The 23619-nt window shown below is 37.5% G+C and overlaps 1 protein-coding gene across 1 annotated transcript in view; it reads right to left on the bottom strand.

Moving 5' to 3' along the window:
* The window catches only part of LOC123533608 (protein strawberry notch homolog 1-like), a 60106-nt gene that overhangs the window by 30719 nt on the left and 5768 nt on the right, over nt 1-23619 (bottom strand). Inside the window, exons 2-7 of the mRNA XM_045315324.2 lie at nt 19406-19519; nt 18639-18827; nt 13648-14775; nt 8929-9046; nt 6631-6925; nt 564-654 (exon numbers count right to left, since the gene is read on the bottom strand). Coding sequence (XP_045171259.2) covers nt 564-654; nt 6631-6925; nt 8929-9046; nt 13648-14775; nt 18639-18827; nt 19406-19519 — 1935 coding nt within the window. The remainder of the gene's footprint in view (nt 1-563; nt 655-6630; nt 6926-8928; nt 9047-13647; nt 14776-18638; nt 18828-19405; nt 19520-23619) is intronic.

Raw genomic sequence — 23619 nt, forward strand, 5'->3', positions numbered from 1 at the left:
ATATCTCATTCGGTATATCGCATGTTACCGCAGAGGGATCGATTGGACCGATTCCCTATAACCTGATAAAACATACTGGCACGAGTTCTAATTTCGTTTGTTTGTGTTGGGTTTAACGCCATTTTTCAACAGTATTTCAGTCATGTAACGGCAGGCAGTTAACCTAAACAGTGTTCCTGGATTCTGTACCATTACAAACCTGTTCTCCGCAAGTAACTGCCAACTTCCCCACGTATCAAAGGTGGAGGACTAATGATTTCAGACACTGTCGTTTATCAACTAGTCACGGAGAACATACGCCCCGCCCGAGGATCGAACTCACGACCCCGCGATCCGTAGACTAACGCTCTTACCTACTGAGCTAAGCGGGCGGGCTACAACGAGTTCTAAGGGCCATACTGAACTTTTTAATCTAACATATAAATGGAGAAACAATTCAACTGCTTTAGCAAATAAAGCACAAAGGCAATTTGATATCAAAAGTTCTGAGAGGCTTCAACCAATTCAATCATCTTGACCAATGATGTTGTGAGAATGATTTAGCTAGTGAACATTAAGCGTACCTTATTCAATGGATGTACGTCTATCTTGGTGGCTCCGATATCTCTCAGATCTCTCTCTGCATCAACCTTCAGATCATTGGATACACTCAACCTGTAATATCAACACTGCCTGATAAATTGGCAATTCATTTACTTTTCGGAGTATCATATTGGGTTGTTTTTGACCAAAATAGCTTTCTCATAGGGAGATTAAATGCATAGAAATTTTACATTTGTTGGAACTTGAAATTTTGTGGACTGTCGCAGCCATGAAAATGAATCCCCCACAAATATCAATAATCTTACAGATGAGAATAGTTCTCCAAATCTTTCTACAAAAGGCCATACTGGTTCACATTGCCATGAAAACTATAAAAGGTTTTGTTGTTGTTTTTTTCTCTATTTGAAATAACAAATTTTCAATGATTTTCTTTTAATGTGTTTGTTACTTATTTGTAAAACTGAAATATGACATTACTAACAAGCAAAGAATAGACCAACTGAAAAACTAGAGATGCTTTTGAGAAAAGCGCATGTCTCCTACAACTGCCCCTATGAAAAACGTCTAGTTTCTCTAGATGGTTTAGACAAGTTGATCCAATTAGATGGTCTGGATGAGTGGATCCAATCAGTAATTCAAGGACCATAAATCAAAAGTGCCTAGGCGGATTTGGCTAGTTATCGAACCTGGCTAAGGTCTTATGGCCAAACACATTTTATTCAAGTTTGGTGAAGATCGGATGAGAAATGTTCGATTTAGAGAGCGGACAATTGTATAAAGGCGGTTTTTGGTAATTCAAGGGCCGTTACTCCAAAATGCCTAGACTGATTTGGTTAGTTACCAAACCTGGCCGAGGTCTCATGGTCAAACACATTTTGTTCAAGTTTGGTGAAGATCGGATGAGAAATGTTCGGACAAGAGTAATTTATAAATATATATAATTGTATAAAGGCTGATTTTTCGATAATTCAAGGGCCGTAACTCCAAAATGCCTGGACCTATTTGGCTAGTTATCGAACTTGGCCGAGGTCTTATAGTTAAACACATTTTGTTCAAGTTTGGTGAAGTTCTGATGAGAAATGTTTGAATTAGAGTGCGGACAAGAGTAAAAAGGCTGATTTTTAGTAATTCAAGGGCCATAACTCCAAGACGCCTGGACCGATTCGGCTAGTTATCAATCTTGGTCGAGGTCTTATGGTCAAACACATTTTGTTTAAGTTTGGTGAAAATCGGAGGAGAAATGTTTGACTTAGAGTGCGGACAAGCTTTGTGACAGACACACAAACAGACTGGAGTAAATCAATATGTCTCCCACACCACTGTGTGGTGGGAGACATAATTAGCAAAGTTAAACAAGAGCTGCCACAGAAGACAGCGCGCTCGACTATTTCGATGCTGGATACTGAAACTTGGCACATCTGTGGAAGCTGGAGCTGTCACTGGAGTGTTTAATGACTCCAATGGTGGACGAAAGACTGAGTCTGTGTCACAAATATATTAATAATAAGAGAGATAAAGATAAAGTGTATCAAAACACTAAATAAGTATAATTCTAAGCAAAAAATAGGGCATAATTCATAAAATATTGGTGCAAGAGTTATGCACCTTGTGTCATATGATGTGGGTGATGATGTGGAACAACTACTTCAAGTCTGAATCAAATCCATTCAGTAATAACTAAGATATTGTAATGCTTGGCATTACCATGCTTGTTTTTCCTTATTAATAATTTATGTGGCATGGTCAGGGTTCAAGCCAGGCTATTATCGCCTGTCGCGTGCGACATGCCTTCTGACTTTGAGTTGTATATTCGACATCCCTTATTTCCCCCGTCATCCCTTAATTGCCAAAGCGACATGTCATAAACGTGTCCCATTTAAACACCCTGATTAATCCCATAGTGTATTTGAAAGGCTGCCACGTGCTCACCTGATAGTTTATGTAAAGCGATGTCGGTTAAGGTTTAGGAGTATATCACCAAAACACAGAAATATTTTATAAACGAATAACATCGTTACCAATATTTTACTTAACCATTACTTGTTCTGCCGTACTGTCCCGTACTGAAAATATTCTGAAAAAGTTGTCCCCCTTTGAAAATGAATGCCATTTGTAAAGAAATAAAAGTAAACAATTGCTGAAAACTGTGTTCCACTTAAATATGTGATATTTCAGCACTCGCATGCGATTGCAAATGAATCAAAACTAACATGTGTAACAGTTCTTTGAAAATGGTGACTTTTTGAAGGCGTTTGACTGTCCGAAAGTGGGTCCCCTTAGGCAGTCTTTTTTTCGGAATTCAATGTTTATATTAGTATACTGACACTTGTTTTGTTGTTTTTGTAATGATAGCGTGTATATTACTTATATTACTCTACAAAACAAGTGTCAGTATACTGATATAAGTATTGAATTCCGAAAAAAGACTGCCTAAATGGGACCCACTTTCAGACAGTCAAACGCCTTCAAAAAGTCACCATTTTCAAAGAACTGTTACACATGTTAGTTTTGATTCATTTGCAATCGCATGCGAGTGTTGAAATATCACATATTTAAGTGGAACACAGTTTTCAGCAATTGTTTACTTTTATTTCTTTACAAATGGCATTCATTTTCAAAGGGGGACAACTTTTTCAGAATATTTTCAGTACGGGACAGTACGGCAGAACATGTAATGGTTAAGTAAAATATTGGTAACGATGTTATTCGTTTATAAAATATTTCTGTGTTTTGGTGATATACTCCTAAACCTTAAGATAACCAATTAACCAATGACAGCTCTATGCTGAACGTGTGACGTTAATTTCATCGTAGCTCCGCCTTTAAATCCTTTGACAAGCGACTCTCACATGGAAGCAGTGGTGTTTGACGTTGCAGAAGCAAAAACAGGTGGCGGGATCGAGGCTGGTTTCGTGAGGGAAGAACATGTGAACCATGAGGCAATGAAAGCATCCATGACACTGCTGTACTTTCTGTGTAAAGAGGAAATTCCCCACACCACCAAACACAAACCATTAGTGGATGTAGCCAAAACCTTAGGAGTGGATGTGCTAAATAGTTTGGAGAAGGGGGGTAACGCCAAGTACACATCAGATGATCATGTGCAGGAAGTGGTGAACATTTTTGGTGATACAATATGGGAGCCCATAAGGCAGGAAATTCAGGATTCTGTGTTCTATAGTGTTATGGTTGATGAAACAACAGATATAAGTGTTACATGTCAGTTAATTTTGTATGTTAGGTACCTTAAGGACGGCAAGAGTAAGACTGTGTTTGTGGAAACTATTAGTATTCCAAATGGTAAAGCTGATACGATAAAAGAAGCCATCATAGGATTCCTGCACAAGAACCAGCTACCGCTAGATAAACTTTGTGCCTTCGGCAGTGACGGTGCTGCAGTTATGATTGGGAGAAAAGCTGGGGTCTCCAGACAACTCCAGAACTTGGTGCCACATCTCATCTCTAACCACTGTGTTGCTCATCGCCTAGCTCTTGCTGCTTCACAAGCCGCTGCCCACATCAAGTACCTTGATAAGTTTAAGAAGATCGTCGAGCAACTCTTCAGATTCTACAACTACAGAACTGTACGAACAGCGTCCTTGAGGGAAATTCAGGTATTCAATATATATGAAACTTAAGTGTTTATTTAAATTTGATAAACTGACAGTTGCTGAAAGTAACTTGCAACAAACTATTTAAAGAAGAAAATTAGGATGTGCCCTTGACTTTCAAAGTGAAACAACACATCAGTTGTTTGAACAGGATACACTCATTACTTTATAAGAATGAGTTTGTCAGTAGATTGAATTTTTTTCTTCATTTAAAGATTAGCAAAATCAGTTACTGGTACTTGTAAACATGAAATACTAAATATTTGTTAGGTCCGCACAACATAAGAAAATTATTCTTTTCAGACTGTCCTGAATGAGCCAGCTGTGAAGATCACCGAGGCCAAAGATGTTAGGTGGTTATCTCATGATAAGGCCGTGCGAGCACTGAGCCGTTGTCTTCCAGCATTAATTACCAGCCTTGAATTTGAAGCTGCAAAAGGTGATGCTCAGGCCCAGGGGATACCCCTCCCGCACCCACCCCCTTGTCATCTGCGATCTTTCCAAAATATAGCCTTCTGCAACATGCCTTCAGAAAATCCTGGCTAGAACCCTGATGGTGTTGCAGTATTTATTCGAGATTTATTTTTTCTATTTATTTATCTTAATAACTAATTTCTAACAATATCTTTCACATGGTATGTGGCATTTACTTATTTCACTTAGAATACATCGGAAATACAGTTTACACCTGCCTCTTGTTGAATATGTTATTGATTATTTGTGTAAAATTTAACTCTCCCTACTTGTTTTCATGTATACATGCCAGTATATATGCTTTCTCGGTTCGATATGAAGGTCACCAGAGTTATGGGCGAAATTCACACATATTATACCATGTCATGCATTATAACTGGTGTCTGCACATAAAGATTTACCTTGGTTAACTATCTGCCATGGTGATTTATCTTAGATAAATCTATGTAAAACGTAATGATCAAGAATATACAGTTCGTTTCTGCAGCATGTTTTACTGTCCGCCATTATTGTTACAGTTTGCGCATGCGCATTGTCTTTCCTCACTTGACTTAATTTGCATGTAAACAAATAATTATTTTTAGTACGAAATTATTATTTGTTTCATGTCCTGTTATCTGGCTAGTTTTAAGGGTGAATTCGTCGCGTAATGTTGTTTTCGTAATAATATTGCATTGTTTTACTTCATGAATCTTTGTATTGCAGTTTTCCTCACAAAATCCTCAGTTTTCCTCACGGAGATTGGAATCGCAAGGTTTCTCCGAGACTAGCTTCAGTCTGCACCATTCCGTTTTTGTGTTTATTCATCAGATTTCCTCGCAGTCTTTGACTTCTGGTAATTAATCATGGTCATTTATTGTTGAAGAAAAATAATTTATTTAATTATTTCTTCAGTCATTAAAACCAGTTTTACTGTACATTTTCTCTTCCCGTGGGACGGCCGTTTCACCCATCAGGCTCACCAGAATATTCATTATTGTTATTTTGTTTACATGATATACTCTCATAATACATATAGTTAAAGTGACTGAAACGTTACATCGACTTGAGTTTGCCTGTAGTTAGGAATACATCGGATTTTCCCAGGTTGATATTTCTGTCTTAGAGACACCTCGTCCCTGTACACGCTACCGCTACCATTTATCCTTTGGGATATATATATCCAGTATATCATACACATAGAGAGACAGAGAGGTGTTACAATATAGTGAAAACGCATCAAAATTAACCTTAAATTCTAAGTAAAAGGAATCATAATTCATGAAAAATTGGTACCAGAGTTATGCACCTTGTGTCATATGATGTGGGTGGTAAGGTGGAAAAACTATTTTAGGTTTGAATCAAATTCATTAAGTAATAACTGAGATAGAGTGTAAGTGCATCAAAACGTTAACCTGAAATCCTAAGTGAAAAGGGGAGATAATTCATGAAATACTGGTGCAAGAGTTATGGCCCTTGTGTCATATGATGTGAGTGATGATGTTGAACAACTATTTTAATCAAATCCATTTAGTAATAACTGAGATACAGTGAAAGTACATCAAAACTTTAACCTGAAATTCTAAGTAAAAGGGGGATAATTCATTAAATATTGGTACCAGAGTTATGGACCTTGTGTCATATGATGTGGAACAACTACTTTCAGTTTGAATCAAATCCATTTAGTAATAAAAGAGAGTGAAAGTGCATCAAAACTTGAACCTAAAAATTTAAGTAAAAAGGGGGGATAATTCATGAAATATTGGTGTGATAGTTATGGCCCTTGTGCCAGATGATGTGGGTGATGATGAGAAATAACTATTTTAAGTTTAAAGCAAATCCATCAAGTAATTACAGAGATAAGGAGAAAACAGAGAAAGTGTAAAAAAAACTTTAACCAAGGTGGGGACGCGGAAAGACGCCGACTCCGGGGTGAGTAGGATAGATCTCCATATACTTCGTATAGTCAAGCTAAAAATTACTGCTTTAATACATTATTTAGCGAGCACCTCATCTTTCTTACCATAATGCTCTCTTCCTTCCAAGAAGATAATTTTCAAAGATAAGACCAGCCAACGTGCGACCCTTTCCTACACCAGCACCATCACCTATAAGAAAACCTGCCCTGTCTCCACATGGCAGAATGATCTCGTGTCTCTGGGAGGCATACGTGATAGACTCTAACTGAAGGGCAGATAACTCTCCATAGTCTATCGTGCTTTCTGGGATAGACAACCTGTAGTGGATGTTTGGGGGTTCAATACTCGACATGGAACTTGTCTCAACCACAGGATCTGGATGTTTTATTCCTAGTTTCACTGGAAATAGAAACAAAAAAGAAAAAATAGGTAACTTTAAAACCAATAGGTGACAGCTTTGATACCAGTTAGCATTGACAATAAGTGACAGCTTTGATACCAGTAAGCACTGACAATAAGTGACAGCTTTAATACCAATCAACACTGACAGTAAGTGACAGCTTTAACACCAGTAAGCACTGACAATAAGTGACAGCTTTAATACAAATCTGCATTGACAATAAGTGACAGCTTTTATACCAGTCTGCATTGACAATAAGTGACAGCTTTAATACCAGTCTGCATTGACAATAAGTGACAGCTTTAATACCAGTCTGCATTGACAATAAGTGACAGCTTTTATACCAGTCTGCATTGACAATAAGTGACGGGTTTAAAACCGGTCTGCATTGACAATAAGTGACAGCTTTTATACCAGTCAACATTGACAGTAAGTGACAGCTTTAACACCAGTAAGCACTGACAATAAGTGACAGCTTTAATACAAGTCTGCACTGACAATAAGTGACAGCTTTAATACAAGTCTGCACTGACAATAAGTAACAGCTTTAAAACCAGTCTACATTGACGAAATGCAATTAAAATGTAGACAGTAAAATATAAACAGACAAAACCGCACTAGTGATAGGTCTAGACATGCATTTAAACATACAGATTAATGTTTCATCAGTAAACATTATCTGGTGTAAACAATTCACAGTAAATTCCTAACATAAAAACTGTCCCATCAATCTCTTATTTAAAGCTACACATGTGTGCATATATGTACGTGTAGTTTGGATTATACACAGACAAAGTGTTCACTTTTATTGATAACATCTCAGTACAAAGAACCTTAAACAAGAGCTGTCAAAGTAGAAAGTACGCTCAACTAACATGATGCTAGATATTGAAATAGGCATATCTGAGGAAACCTAGGCTGTCACTCGAGTCATTAAACCATCACAATAACAACAAAATATATTGTAAAGGACCTAACTGAGAACTTCAAGATAATTTCATATAAGTGAAGAAAATTGTTGAGTATGGGTGCACCAAATCTTTGTACATCTCAGACACATTTCTTAACTCAAGGGAAACAACCTGATAATAGATTATAATTGTTGAAATTAGTCAAAACTTAATTCTATTCTTGTTATTTCAATGCAATGGAAAAGTAATCTATGTTACCTGCAATACAAGATAACATAGTCATGCATCTAACAGTGCTCAAATTGTTTTCTTTGATTTTCTCATATTTCTAGATATTTGGATGCATATGTATAAAGGCAGCAAAGATTTTTCCCTTTCCAGCTGCAGCTTAATCTGTATATTTCATGTAATGAAATACTGTGGGTTTTAACTTTAAAACTTTAAAACAAGAGCTGTCACTAATGGTGACAAATGCCCCCGCAGCGCCTTGACCTTTGACCTGGTGACCTTGACCTGATGACCCCAAAGTCAGTAGGGGTCCTGTACTCAATAAGCACTATCAGCATGTGAAGTTTGAAGGTCCTGGGTACAGTAGTTCGCGAGTAAAGTGCCTTCATGCAAAAAGTTAACGTTGTGACGAATGAACTAACGAATGGACGGACAGTTGAAAACTAATATGCCTCCCTTTGGGGGCACAAAAATCAGTTTGTTGACAAATGTTACTTCAGAAATGTCACAATTTCCCATTAGTAAGGGGATTTTTTTTTATTTGATCTTTACATATCACGGATTAGTGACCCACTGACTGTGCATATTGGTCTGTAGTAATAATGCATGTTTTCTCCAAGCCTAAAGTAAAATATTTATACTGTAAAATTATTTAATTCTGGAGTTCTAGCCAAAAAAGCTATTTTGTGAAGATATAAAATCATGGATTACAAATTTTGAATATAAAAAGAATGAGAATTTTATTTGTTAATTACAAATGGAGTATATGAGTTTTACTCAATAATTAAATCCACAAAAATTCAGAACACTGAATTTGAAGAAAAGGTGTCTCTAAATGTTGTAAGAACAGAATAATAGCTTACATTTTGCAGGCATATACTCAGAGTAAGTTTCTGCCTGTCCCAGACCCTCTACTTCCTCCCCTTCTTCCTCCTCCTCCACAACCGTAGTCTGTCGTGGGCCAGACTGTGAATGATTTACCTGCAATACACACAGTGGTACATGTAATACTAACTACACAACTGTAGTCTGCAGTTGGCCAGGCTGTGAATGATTTACCTGTAATACATACAGCAGTACATGTAAGACTTACTACACAACCGTAGTCTGTCATGGGCCAGACTGTTAATGATCTACCTGCAATACACACAGCAGTACATATAATACTAACTACACAACCGTAGTCTGTCGTGGGCCAGACTGTGAATGATCTACCTGCAATACACACAGTGGTACATATAATACTAACTACACAACCGTAGTCTGTCATGGGCCAGACTGTGAATGATCTACCTGCAATACACACAGTGGTACATATAATACTAACTACACAACCGTAGTCTGTCATGGGCCAGACTGTGAATGATCTACCTGCAATACACACAGTAATACATATAATACTAACTACACAACCGTAGTCTGTCGTGGGCCAGACTGTGAAATGATTTACCTGCAATACACACAGCAGTACAAATAATAACTAACTACACAACCGTAGTCTTTTGTCGTGGGTCAGACTGAATGATTTACCTGCAATACACACAGCAGTACATATAATACTAACTACACAACCGTAGTCTGTCGTGGGCCAGACTGTGAATGATCTACCTGCAATACACACAGTGCTACATATAATACTAACTACACAACCGTAGTCTGTCGTGGGTCAGACTGTGAATGATCTACCTGCAATACACACAGTGGTACATATAATACTAACCACACAACCACAGTACACAGCGGTACATACAATACTAACTACACAACTGTAGTCTGTCGTGGGCCAGGCTGTGAATGATTTACCTGCAATACACGCAGCGGTACATACTAACTACACAACTGTAGTCTGTCGTGGGCCAGACTGTGAATGATTTACCTGCAATACACACAGTGGTACATATAATACTAACGGCACAACCGTAGTCTGTCGTGGGCCAGACTGTGAATGATTTACCTGCAATACACACAGCGGTACATATAATACTAACGGCACAACCGTAGTCTGTCGTGGGCCAGACTGTGAATGATTTACCTGCAACACACAAAGCAGTACATATAATACTAACGACACAACCGTAGTCTATCGTGGGCCAGACTGTGAATGATTTACCTGCAACACACACAGCGGTACATATAATACTAACGACACAACCGTAGCCTGTCGTGGGCCAGACTGTGAATGATTTACCTGCAACACACACAGCGGTACATATAATACTAACGGCACAACCGTAGTCTGTCGTGGGCCAGACTGTGAATGATTTACCTGCAACACACACAGTGGTACATATAATACTAACGACAAAACAGTAGTCTGTCGTGGGCCAGACTGTGAATGATTTAAATGCAACACACAGAGTGGTGCATATAATACTAACGACAAAACCGTAGACTGTCGTGGGCCAGACTGTGAATGATTTATCTGCAATACACACAGCAGTACATATAATACTAACTACACAACCGTAGTCTGTCATGGGCCAGGCATATAATACTAACTACACAACCGTAGTCTGTCGTAGGCCAGACTATGAATGATTTACCTGCAATACACACAGTGGTACATAATTATAATACACATAATATTAATACAACTCAAACAACTCGTGTTGTAGACCTTGGCGTTCTTTTATTTATCTATCTATTTTGTTTGGTTTAATGTCGCACCAACACAATCATAGGTCATATGGTGACTTTCCAGTTTTGATAGTTGAGATTTGTTTATTTATTTGGGTTTTACAGTGCACCAACACAGTATAGGTTAAATGGCACCAAACAGGACTACAAATTTTACATCGAAATAACAAGAGTGCCGTCAAGCAGGGCAATATACGCCCGAAGGGTTACATCAGAAGATGGGAGCAAAATTTAAAGAACTTGGCTGTTGAAGCCCAAAGGACAGGAACAAGAAAAAGAAGAAATTCAAAAAAAAAAATTCTAAGTCCACAAAAACATTTTTACTTAAAGCTATGTCAAAATAAATCTAAAAATTGGATGTACCATCCATGTTGTACAACAGAAAAGTGGTCTCGGTTTTTCCCTACTGCCAATAATAAAAAAAGTTTCAAAATAAGCTATTTAAAGTAACAAAAAAGGGAGGTAATTCAAAAAAATTATTGTAAGAGAACAACAGGAGGACCATGATGGTCCTGAATCGCTCACCTGTCCCCCATGTGACCCAGTTTTGAACTGAGTATGACGTCGTTTTTTTCTATTATTTGACATAGTGACCTTGTTTTTAAGCTCAAGTGACCCAGTTTTGAATTTGACCTAGATATCATCAAGATAAAAATTCTGACCAATTTTCATGAAGATCTCATGAAAAATATGGCCTCAAGAGAGGTCACAAGATTTTTCTATTATCTGACCTAATGACCTAGTTTTTGACCGCATGTGACCCAGTTTCAAATTTTACCTAGATATCATCAAGGGGAACATTCATACCAATTTTCATGAAGATCCATTGAAAAATATGGCCTCTAGAGAGGTCAAAAGGTTTTTCTATTTTTAGATCTACAGACCTAGTTTTTGACCGCAGTTGATCCAGTTTCAAACTTAACCTAGATATCATCAAGATGTATATTCAGACCAACTTTCATACAGATCCCATGAATAATATGGCCCCTAGAGAGGTCACAAGGTTTTTTTTATTACCTGACCTACTGACCTAGTTTTTGAGGTCACTTGACCCAGTTTCGAACTTGACCTAGATATCATCAAGTTGAACAATCTGACCAATTTTCATGAAGATCCATTGAAAAGTATGGCCTCACAAGGTTTTTCTATTTTTAGACCTACTGACCTAGTTTTTGACCACAGTTGACCAAGTTTCGAACTTGACCTAGATATCATCAAGATGGATATCCAGACCAACTTTCATACAGATCCCTGAAAAATATGGCCTCCAGAGAGGTCACTAAGTTTTTTCATTATTTGATCTACTGACCTAGTTTTTGTCTGCACGTGACCCAGTTTCAAATTTGACCTAGATATCATCAAGGTGAACATTCTGATGAAGATCCACTGAAAAGTACGGCCTCTAGAGAGGTCACAAGGTTTTTCTAGTTTTAAACCTACTGACCTAGTTTTGGACCGCACGTAACCCAGTTCTTGACCTAGATATCATCAAGTTGAACATTCTGACTTACTTTCATGAAGATCCCATGAAAAATGTGACCTCTAGAGTGGTCACAAGCATATGACCTTTCTCTCCTATTTATTTATTTATTTGGGTTTTACGGCGCACCAACACAATATAGGTTATATGGCGCCAAACAGGACTACAAATTTTGGTTCCACATCTCATTTACATCGAAATAAAAACATGAGGTATGGAATCAAAATTTGCATACCTGCTGGAATCACAGAGTTACTGCAAAATGTGACCTTGACCTTGACGCTAGACATCCGGAACAAGCGCTCTGCAGGTCGTCTCAGTGTGGTGAACATTTGTGCCAAGTTTCTTTGAAATCCTTCAAGCAGTTCAAGAGTTACAGAGCTGACATGAAACACACTCATTTGACCTTTGACCCCTAAGTGTGACCTTGACCTTGAAATGAGACATCCAAAGAATGCGCTCTGCACGTCGTCTTGGTGTGGTGAACATTTGTGTCAAGATTCTTTGAAATCCTTCAAGGGGTTCAAGATTTACAGATCAGACACGAAATTGCTAATGGACGGACGCATGGACAGACGGACACCGGGACCATAACATAATACGTCCCTTTGGGCGTATAAAAACATGAGGTATGGAATCAAATTTGCATACCTGCTGGAATCACAGAGTTACAGCAAAACCCAAGTGCCCCTACATGCATTATCTCATCAATGGGTAGAACCACCGACTTTCCATAAGCCAGCTGGATGGCTTCCCCACATGAAAAATTCAACCAATGTCCCAAGTGAAGCTTGAACCCACATTGATGAGGGGCAAGTGATTTGAAGTCAGTGACCTTAACTACTCAGCCATGGGAGGCCCCTTTGGAGTTCTTTACATTACAATGATGTTTAATATTAATATAATGCTATTGTCTCGCAGTTAAAGAGAAATCAAGGACAAATCCTTCTACAGGGAAAGGTGAATCATGAAAAGTTTTGAACATATCTATAATCTTACTATGTTAAATGTAATGTTTTTGCCATGTTATGTAAAACCTATAGATGGGACAAGAAACAAGAGCTGTCAGGAGACAGTGTGCTGAACTATTTCAACGCTTGGCAGTGAAGTAGGGCATATTTGAGCAAACTAGAGTGAAAGTGCATACCATAAAAATCTGAGTAAAATGGGATATAATTCATGAAATTATCATGGCAAGCAGGACAGCTCTCCATACACTTCGTACAGTCACGCCAAAAATGACCATAGTCTCTTAAATATCTTGTATTTCTTAAACCTTAAGTGTGATATTGACCTTTAAGCTAGTGGTACATCTATCTATCTGAAACTTGAATCTTTGACCTCGACTAGGTGGGACTTGACCTTTCAGCTAGGGGAAAGGGTCTTGCATGCTACATTACATGTAGTTACAGTAATGCATCTAACAACACACAGTAACATCTTTGAGTGTAAAAAATATACTTACAACATTTTGTGTAATATTTTTCAGCCGGATGTCCTGATTAGACCACATCCTTGATAGATCCCTGTTGGTAATTTTAGGAGCTGGAATATTTTGAACACTTCTCTGCATGGCTGACATTGGATCCATGGAATTTAATCCATTTTCGTACAAACTGTTCAGCACTACTTTACTATTCCCTCCAAACCCAGACTGGTTTACAATTATAGGTGTAGGAGAGCTAGAGTCCCTTTGATCTATGACATGACGTGGAATATTTGATATATTGTTATATGTGGTCAAATTTCCAGGCACTGACTGACTATGCATTAAACCTGGACTGGTTCCTAGATTATTCTGGAATGGTCTCTGTATCACACGTATGCTTGGACTGACTGCAGTCGACACAGACTGGCTGGAAACCAGTCTAGCATTCTGCGGTAGATTTCTAGTCAATAACTGATTGCTAGTTGTTGCTGATGGCCGATTTATATGAATCACATGTGGCTGTGTCCTCACTATACTTTGAGGTCCTGATGGAACAAACATCGGATCTTTTACCGTCATGTTCACTTTTGCATCAGAACTAGATGTGTATGCTTGTGTAAACTGCTTAAACTGATTCTCAAAGGATCCTGAATTCCCAACAGTGGTAACAATAACATTCTGCTGCTGTGACAACAGGCTACTAGCTGTTGACTGAACAACACTTATTGGAATTTTAATGGTCCCCGTTGCCTGGGAACCGATTGGCGATGCCTGTGTGGGTATAGGGGAACCAGCCTGAACAACTTGCCCATTTCCTCCATTTGATCTCTGCACAATAATTTTCTGTCCGCCACTCAAACCAGTGGCAGCATCGGCACTAATGGTAAAGGAACGGCTTTGAGTGATGCTGCCATTAGCACCAACACGTTTTACAGTAATGATCTTTGTTCTACCAGGTGTGTTGCCAGCAGTAACAGGAATGGCAGCCTGTGCACTCTGCTGTCGTAAAACCTGGGATACATTTGCAACGTTGCCTTGGTTACTTGGCAGTTTAATTATTGTAGGTGTGGATGAAGATCTCTGAAGAACTGACACCGGTGGTTGGCCAGTCAATGTGGTAGGCTGAAGAACTGACACCGGTGGTTGGCCAGTCAATGTAGTAGGCTGCAAGTCATAGCAAATAATGTATTACAGTTTTCATATCATTCTACCTTAGAATTAGGTTTAATTCAATTCTTAAGAGTTTATAAACAATATTAAAAAAATGTTAATGTACGTTAAACTGAACTAGAAAAATTTATTACAATTTCAACTATTTCATTTGTTAAAAGCAAGCTACCTGTATAGCAAAAAGAAACTAGAACTGTCAAAGGAGTGATGGATAATACCCCCACAATACGTCCCTGTCACAGAAGTATGGCAAATTCAAGTTGGAAAGAGGCCGTAACAACATCAAACAAGAGGACCATGATGGTCCTGAATCGCTCACCTGTCCCCAGTATGACGTCGTTTTTTCTATTATTTGACACAGTGACCTAGTTTTTGAGCTCATGTGACCCAGTTTTGAACTTGACCTAAATATCATCAAGATAAAAATTCTGACCAACTTTCATGAAGATCCATTGAAAAATATGGCCTCTAGAGAGGTCACAAGGATTTTTATTATTTGACCTACTGACCTAGTTATTGACAGCATGTGAGCCAGTTTCGAATTTGACCAAGATTTCATTAAGATCCATTCAAAAGTATGGTCTCTAGAGAGGTCACAAGGTTTTCTATTTTTAGACCTACTGACCTAGTTTTTGCCTGCAGCTGACCCAGTTTTGAACTTAACCTAGATATCATCAAGATGGACATTCAGACCAACTTTCATACAGATCCCATGAAAAATATGGCCTCTAAAGAGGTCACAAGGTTTTTATATTATTTGACCTACTGACCTAGTTATTGATGGCATGTGACCCAGTTTCAAATTTGACCTAGATATCATCAAGGTGAACATTCTGACCAATTTTCATGAAAATCCATATAAAAGTATGACCTCTAGAGAGGTCAAAAGGTTTTTATATTTTTAGACCTACTGACCTAATTTTTGACCACAGTTGACCCAGTTTCCAACTTGACTTAGATATCATCAAGATGAACATTCAGACCAACTTTCATACAGATCCCATGAAAAATATATCCTCTAGAGATGTCACAAGTTTTTTTTTTATTATTTGACCTACTGACCTAGTTATTGAAGGCATGTGACTCCCTTTCAAACTTGATCTAGATATCATCAAGGTGAACATTCTAACCAATTTTTATGAAGATCCATTCACAAGTATGGCCTCTAGAGAGGTCACAAGGTTTTTCTATTTTTAGACCTACTGACCTAGTTTTTGACTGCACGTGACCCAGTTTTGAACTTGACCTAGATATCATCAAGATGAACATTCTGACCAACTTTCATACAGATCCCATGAAAAATATGGCCTCTAGAGAGATCACAAGGTTTTTCTGTTATTTGACCTACTGACCTAGTTTTTAAAGGCACTGACCCAGTTGCGAACTTGACCTAGATATCATCAAGGTGAACATTCTGACCAATTTTCATGAAGACCTTGTGAAAAATATGGCCTCTAGAGAGGTCATAAGGTTTTTCTATTTTTAGACCTATTGACCTAGTTTTTGACCGCACGTGAATAATATGGCCCCTAGAGAGGTCACAAGTTTTTTTTTATTATTTGACCTACTGACCTAGTTTTTGAGGTCACGTGACCCAATTTCGAACTTGACCTAGATATCATCAAGGTGAACATTCTGACTAATTTCCATAAAGATCCCATGAACAAGAGCTGTCACAGGAGACAGCGCGCTCGACTATTTCGATGCTAGATAGTGAAACTGGGTACATCTGAGGAAACTAGAGCTGTCACTGGAGTGTTTAATGACTCCAATTGTGGATGAAGATATTGCACAATAGCCTGTGTCTATGTCAAAAATATCAACTTAAAGTAATAAGAGAAGTAAAGATAAAATGTATCAAAACATTATATAAGTATATATCCTAAGCAAAAAGGGGCATAATTCATTAAATATTGGTGCCAGAGTTATGCAGCTTGTGTCATATGGTGTGGATGATGATGTTTAACAACTATTTTAAGTTTGAATCAAATCCATTCAGTAATAACAGAGACAGAGTGAAAGTGCATCAAAACTTCTAAGTAAAAAGGGGAAATAATTCATGAAAAATTGGTCCCAGAGTTATGCACCTTGTTTCATATGATAAGGGTAATGATGTTGAACAATTGTTTAAGTTTGAATCAGATCCATTCAGTAATAACAGAGATAGAGTGAAAGTGCATAAAACTTTAACCTGAAATTCAAAGTAAAAAGGGGAATAATTCATGAAAAATTGTGCCAGAGTTATGCATCTTGTGTCATATGATGTGGGTGATGATGCTGAACAACTACCGTATAGTGGGTTATTTGTGCGGTCAAAATATTTTGCGTTTTGGTTCCAAAAATTGTGTAAGAAATTTCTGCGTGTTTAATTTCTGCGTTTTCACATAAAAGGAAGAACAATTTCTGCGTTTTCGATGGCAAGGAGGAGGTAATTCCTCGCATTACCGGACGTCGTGAGAATGATAGCGTATGAAAACAATCAACTAAATTACTGGTAACTGCTGTTAAGTATATTTGCTTTTAATGAATACATTGTAGGATATTAAACATGCGAATTGAAAAATATAAGTCCAACAACAATTGAACAAACTACAACTGCAAACTACGATATATTGGCATAACAGGTACACCCGTATGAAGATTACTAAAGTATAGTTCGGAAGATCTTCACAAGGGATTAATAAGAACAACTCAAGTGAAATTCACTCAGTTTATTTCATTCACAAAACATAAACGTTTTCTGAGGGATTAACAGTTAGGACTTTGATTGACCATCACACCTAATTATATTATTATCGGTAATTGTTTGATAACGACGGTAATTTCCAATAAATACCTCGGGTAATATAGCGTGAAAGAACGTTTTAATGCAGATTTATTTTGCGTTTTAAATTTTTGCTGGACAAATATTCTGCTGGACAAATATTTGCGATTTTACCGAGAGACAGCAGAAACGCAGAAATATTTCCCCCGTAGAAATAACCCGCTATACGGTATTTTAAGTTTGAATCAAATCCATTCAGTAATAACAGAGGTAGAGTGAAAGTGCACCAAAACTTTAACCTGAAATTCTAAGTAAAAAGGGGGAATAATTCATGAAAAAATAGTGCCAGAGTTATACACCTTGTGTCATATGATGTGGGTGATGATGTTAAACAACTATTTTAAGTTTGAATCAAATCCATTCAGTAATAACAGAGATAGAGTGAAAGTGCATCAAAACTTTAACCTGAAAATCTAAGTGAAAAGGGGGGATAATTCATGAAATATTGGTGCCAGAGTTATGGCTCTTATATCAGATGATGTGGGTGATGATGAGGTATAAGTATTTCAAGTTTGAATCAAATCCATCAAGTAATTACAGAGAAAAGTTGAAAAAAGAGAAAGTGCACTAAAACTTCAACCAAGGTGGGGACGCGGAAAGACGCGACGCCGGGGCGAGTAGGATAGCTCTAACTTATACTTCGTATAGTCGAGCTAAAAATGTGACCTCTAGAGTGGTCACAAGCAAAGGTTTACGGACGGACGGACGCTGCGCGATCACAAAAGCTCACCTTAAGTGACAGGTCACCTTAAGTGACAGGTGAGCTAAAAATTGGTGGTTTGTAGCCGAAGTCGAACTTGACCTTATATGATGTTACACCTGTGTACCAAGAATTATTTAAATCTGTAAAGCCTTTCATGAGTTATTGTGCGTAAACCATGAAAACCAACAGACCGACCAGCAAGCTCACTCCTATATACCCCCCCCCCCCACCCCCACATTCCCAAACTTCGTCTGTGTGGGTATGATAAAGTCACTTATCATCTATTCAAATTTGTTATTAACTTAAGCTTTTTTAACGAAGAAAACTTACAGTTGTAACAATTCGTCCAGTTTGTTGTGCACCAACCACTTTCTGTGGAGTTATGTTATTTTGAGCTGCAAGATTCTTCAAAGCATTTGAGAAGACTGGTTGAGTTGTCCCTCCTGGTCTGTTTACTATAACAGGAGGTGGCTGACCATTCACTACCACTGGATTGTTCTGTGTGTTATACTGACTTGACTACAAAACAGAAAATGAACGTATGCTACAACTAGTAGAATAAAATTAAGGTATATCTCCCAGTTTCATTTTCTTACGGCTAAATCATAGGTCTTGTAACAAAACAGCGTCAAAATTGATGCTGTCTCGTCTGAGGTTTTGATATTTTTTCTTGCAATCAGATTTGTATCTAAAATACAGACAATTATAACACAATGCCTATGGTTTCAAATAAAACTGAATTCAACAGAAAAAAACTTCTTTATTTCTTTGCGGATGAAAGTCCACTTTTAATACTGGTATGGTAAAAATTGGGAAAAGTCCAACTCCTCCATCTTTTTTTTTAAGAAAGGAAATAATTCCAAGTAATACAGGCATCATTTCATTGCTGAATCCTTGCTGTTGAGATAAATTTTGATGTTTTATTAAAGTATTGAGCACACCAATACACTAAATTTCAAGCAAAAACTGGCTGAGACAAACCATTTACAATGAAAATGAATACATCTTGTGTAAAATGGTCAACACATTAAAATAAATTATTAAAACATGCACAAGATAGAAGCTGTTGAATTTCTTTTCAACCCAAATCCTTTTACCGGATCTATGATTTGTGGGGTCCCAGTAGGAACTGCAGGTGGAGCAGTGAAGTCAAAATCAAATGTTTCATCAGCAGTGATACCAGCATCATCTAAAGCTGCAGATAATATGTCCTGAAATAAATAAAAGTATTCAATCACAAAACTTATCCATGAATTAACACATCAAGAAGTTTTTTACAGTATCTAGTGAGACTTGAGGAAAGCAATCTGTACAAGTTTTACCAGAAATTTCCTATCACGTTATATTATGCTGCAGCAACACAGTACCGTAGATACCCGTGTATAATGCGCACCCCCGATCTTAGTCCAAAATCCTGGGAAAAAAAAAAAAAAAAAAAAACAAAAAAAAAATTTTGGTCAATTTTGAGGTGGATGGAAAACGAAAGTAGAGTTTACATCGACACCGGTAATAAATTTTATCTCCACGGCGGAGAGCAGCATCGGTCTCACAGTACTATCGATTTTTTGTTTCTCGAAAATAAAACCAGTAAATTATTGTTATATTTGTTGTTTTACCTTTTTTAATTCACTATTTTGAATAAATAAATGGCAGCTAATTCAATATTTCGGAATGGTATCTTTCAAAATGACATGAGCTTCTCAATTTAAACTGATAACAAAAGGTGTGATAGTGTTTTTGTCACGATCATAAAGCCAGTAATTACCGGCAATCAACGTGTCACCTCGTGTCAATTATGTTGTTCACAGTTTGATCTCGGTTAAAGATAATTCTCGATCTTTAATTAGTAACATAATTTTTGTGATTTATAAACATTTCTTTCGTCAAAATACTTTTAAATTTATATGAAATTAATTTTGTTTGAAAGAAAAATAAACAATTCGATCTTTTACGGAACGTAACGGCAATCTTAGATTTTAGCGGAGACAGTAAGCGCGGGGAGTAGTTTCCCTTTACCAAAATGGCGAACATCGGTAACAAACTTGTTTTGAAGTTGGAAAATTGTCTATACCTGTGTATTATGCGCACCCACGATTCGGGGGTGGTCCCGGGGGTCAAAAAACTGCGCATTATACATGGGTATCTACGGTATCCCGATATATATATACCATGATATATCATTATCTGAAATGTGATGCTTTAAAAAACTCCAAAGTAGAACTTATTTGCCTATCTGTTATACCAGCACTATAGTGTGGTATGCTAATATTAAAGAGTATTAAATATACATGAAGAAATTTAAAACAAACACATCGAACAAGCTATTGTAACAAATGTAATTATATTTACTAACATACAGGCATGTATATCAAAGCTCTCGTTTGGCAAAATTTGGGGTCGATTATCGGCCCCCTCAAAATGGTATGTTTTCCCCCCCTATTTCAAACAAGAGGACCATGATGGTCCTGAATCGCTCACCTCTTCCCACATGACCCAGTTTTGAGTTTGACTCCCTTTTTTCTATTATTTGACATAGTGACCTAGTTTTTGAGCTCATGTGACCCAGTTTTGAACTTGACCTAGATATTATCAAGATAAAAATTCTGACCAATTTTCATGAAGATCCATTGAAAAATATGGTCTCTAGAGAGGTCACAAGGTTTTTCTATTATTTGACCTATTGACCTAGTTTTTTAAGGCTCATGACCCAGTTTCACACCTGACCTAGATATCATCAAGGTGAACATTCTGAACAATTTTCATGCAGATCCATTCAAGGGTATGGCCTCTAGAGAGGTCACAAGGTTTTTCTATTTCAAGACCTACTGACCTAGTTTTTGATCGCAGTTGACCCAGTTTCAAACTTGACCTAGATATCATCAAGATAAACATTCAGACCAATTTTCATACAGATCCCATGAAAAATATGGCCTCTAGAGAGGTCACAACATTTTTTCATTATTTGACCTACTGACCTACTTTTTGATGGCACGTGACCCACTTCGAACTTGACCTAGATATCATCAAGATTAACATTCAGACCAATTTTCATACAGTTCCCATGAAAAATATGGCCTCTAGAGAGGTCACAAGGTTTTTCTATATTTGACCTACTGACCTAGTTTTTGATGGCACGTGACCCATTTTCAAACTTGACCTAGATATCATCAAGATGAACATTCTGACCAATTTTCATGAAGGTCTCATGAAATATATGGCCTCTAGAGAGGTCACAAGGTTTTCTATTTTAGACCTACTGACCTAGTTTTTGATCGCACGTGACCCAGTTTCGAATCTGAACTAGATATCATCAAGATGAACATTCAGACCAACTTTCATACAGATCCCATGAAAAATACGGCCTTTAGAGAGGTCACAAGTTTTTCTATTATTTGACCTACTGACCTAGTTTTTGAAGGCACATGACCCAGTTTCGAACTTGACCTAGATATCATCAAGGTGAACGTTCTGACCAATTTTCATGAAGATCTTGTGAAATATATGGCCTCTAGAGAGGTCACAAGATTTTTCTATTTTTAGACCTACTGACCTAGTTTTTGACCGCACGTGACCCAGTTTCAAACTTGACCTAGATATCATCAAGGTGAACATTCTGACCAATTTTCATGAAGATCTTGTGAAATATATGGCCTCTAGAGAGGTCACAAGGTTTTTCTATTTTTAGACCTACTGACCTAGTTTTTGATGGCACATGACCCAGTTTCGAACTTGACCTAGATATCATCAAGATGAACATTCTGACCAACTTTCATAAAGATCCCATGAAAAATGTGACCTCTAGAGTGGTCACAAGCAAAAGTTTACGGACGGACGGACGCACGGACGGACGGACGACGGACACCGCACGATCACAAAAGCTCACCTTGTCACTTTGTGACAGGTGAGCTAAAAAAATCCCCCCTCAAGTCCAAGAACATCAGTGCTAAGCGCTTTGCAGTTGATTTGTTGGCCTTAAAATTTTATTGTTTCCAAAAATTCAGTGGCTCAGAGAAAAAATACAAAGTGTGATGTCTAAATAAGGTTGTTAATATTTGACAGAATTCATACAGCAGAGTTTATAATTAACAGAATTCAGGTTTGGGTCAGTAAAGTTGAAAAGAATGTTTATATTTGTTTGCATTTCTTTTTCGCGTTTGAAATTCCCCCATCAAAAGAACTTTTTGCGAAATTCCCCCCTTGCATGGACTCTGGCCCCAGTCCCAAAAAGCAAACGAGAGCCCTGTATATACAAGCAATTGAGAAACACAGCTGCCATATCATCGACAACACCCTGCTTCTGCTCAGTCAAATATACAGATGAGCAATATAACTTGAAAGAAATTTAGAGATTTTATTATATTATTGCTTTTTTTTCTGCATACAGGGCTCTCACGAGTGGGCGACTTGAGCAACATAGTCGCTTTGGAACTTCAAACTTTGCTCAAATCTAACCTCAAAGCGAAATGCAAGTCGCCCGATTTTCTTTGATATTCGCACTCACTAATTACCGCTACCCGAACTGTTGACAATTTGCACGGTGTCAAAATGAATGTTGAGTAAACAACACACGCCGGTAGCATAATTTAAGCTCCGCCTACTTCAGGTACTTGCGAGATTTTCCTGAGAAGTGTGAAAGCGAATCAAATTACCCGATACACCACAGTCAATTGTGTTCAGCCAATTAGCGCCGCGGTTACATCTTTGACACTTTGCGTTCAATTGTCAACATGTTAGAGTGCAAAAAAGCAATGTTATAAGAAGAAATTGCTGATTAACCATGCGATTAATTGGAAAATTGTACACAATTAGTTGTTGTCTATGGTAAATGTATTAAACTATGTTAAATTGACTTCCATCGATGAATTGATTTGAATATGTATTTCTAGTTTACATAGTTTACTTTCAGTTTTATTCAGTTCATGGAGTTGGTGATTCGGTGTTTATAATAAAACTTCATACAAGATATAGCCAAAAATCGGCGAATTAAATTTACAGCATCGTCTTGAATTTTGAAAACAACCTTTTTTTAGAATTTTGTAATGAAACAGCAGGGCTATTTTAGGAGTTCTGGAAGACGCTGGGCGCTGGTCAAATGGGGAAAAATCACGCGAAAGAGGCCAAAATGGGGAAAATGGGGAAAAATTCACAATATTATATACATCATGTGATATTGCTTTTACAGTGTATATACATTTGTCATTAGATTTTTTACAGCAATTCAGATTTTAAGTTATATAAATCCTATTTCAGGGATCAAATTTAAATTCCACCGCCCCCCGCCCCACTAACAATGCAGTGCCATTTTTTCCAC

Source organism: Mercenaria mercenaria, chromosome 12 (genome assembly GCF_021730395.1).
Source record: "Mercenaria mercenaria strain notata chromosome 12, MADL_Memer_1, whole genome shotgun sequence".
Lineage (NCBI taxonomy): Eukaryota > Metazoa > Mollusca > Bivalvia > Venerida > Veneridae > Mercenaria > Mercenaria mercenaria.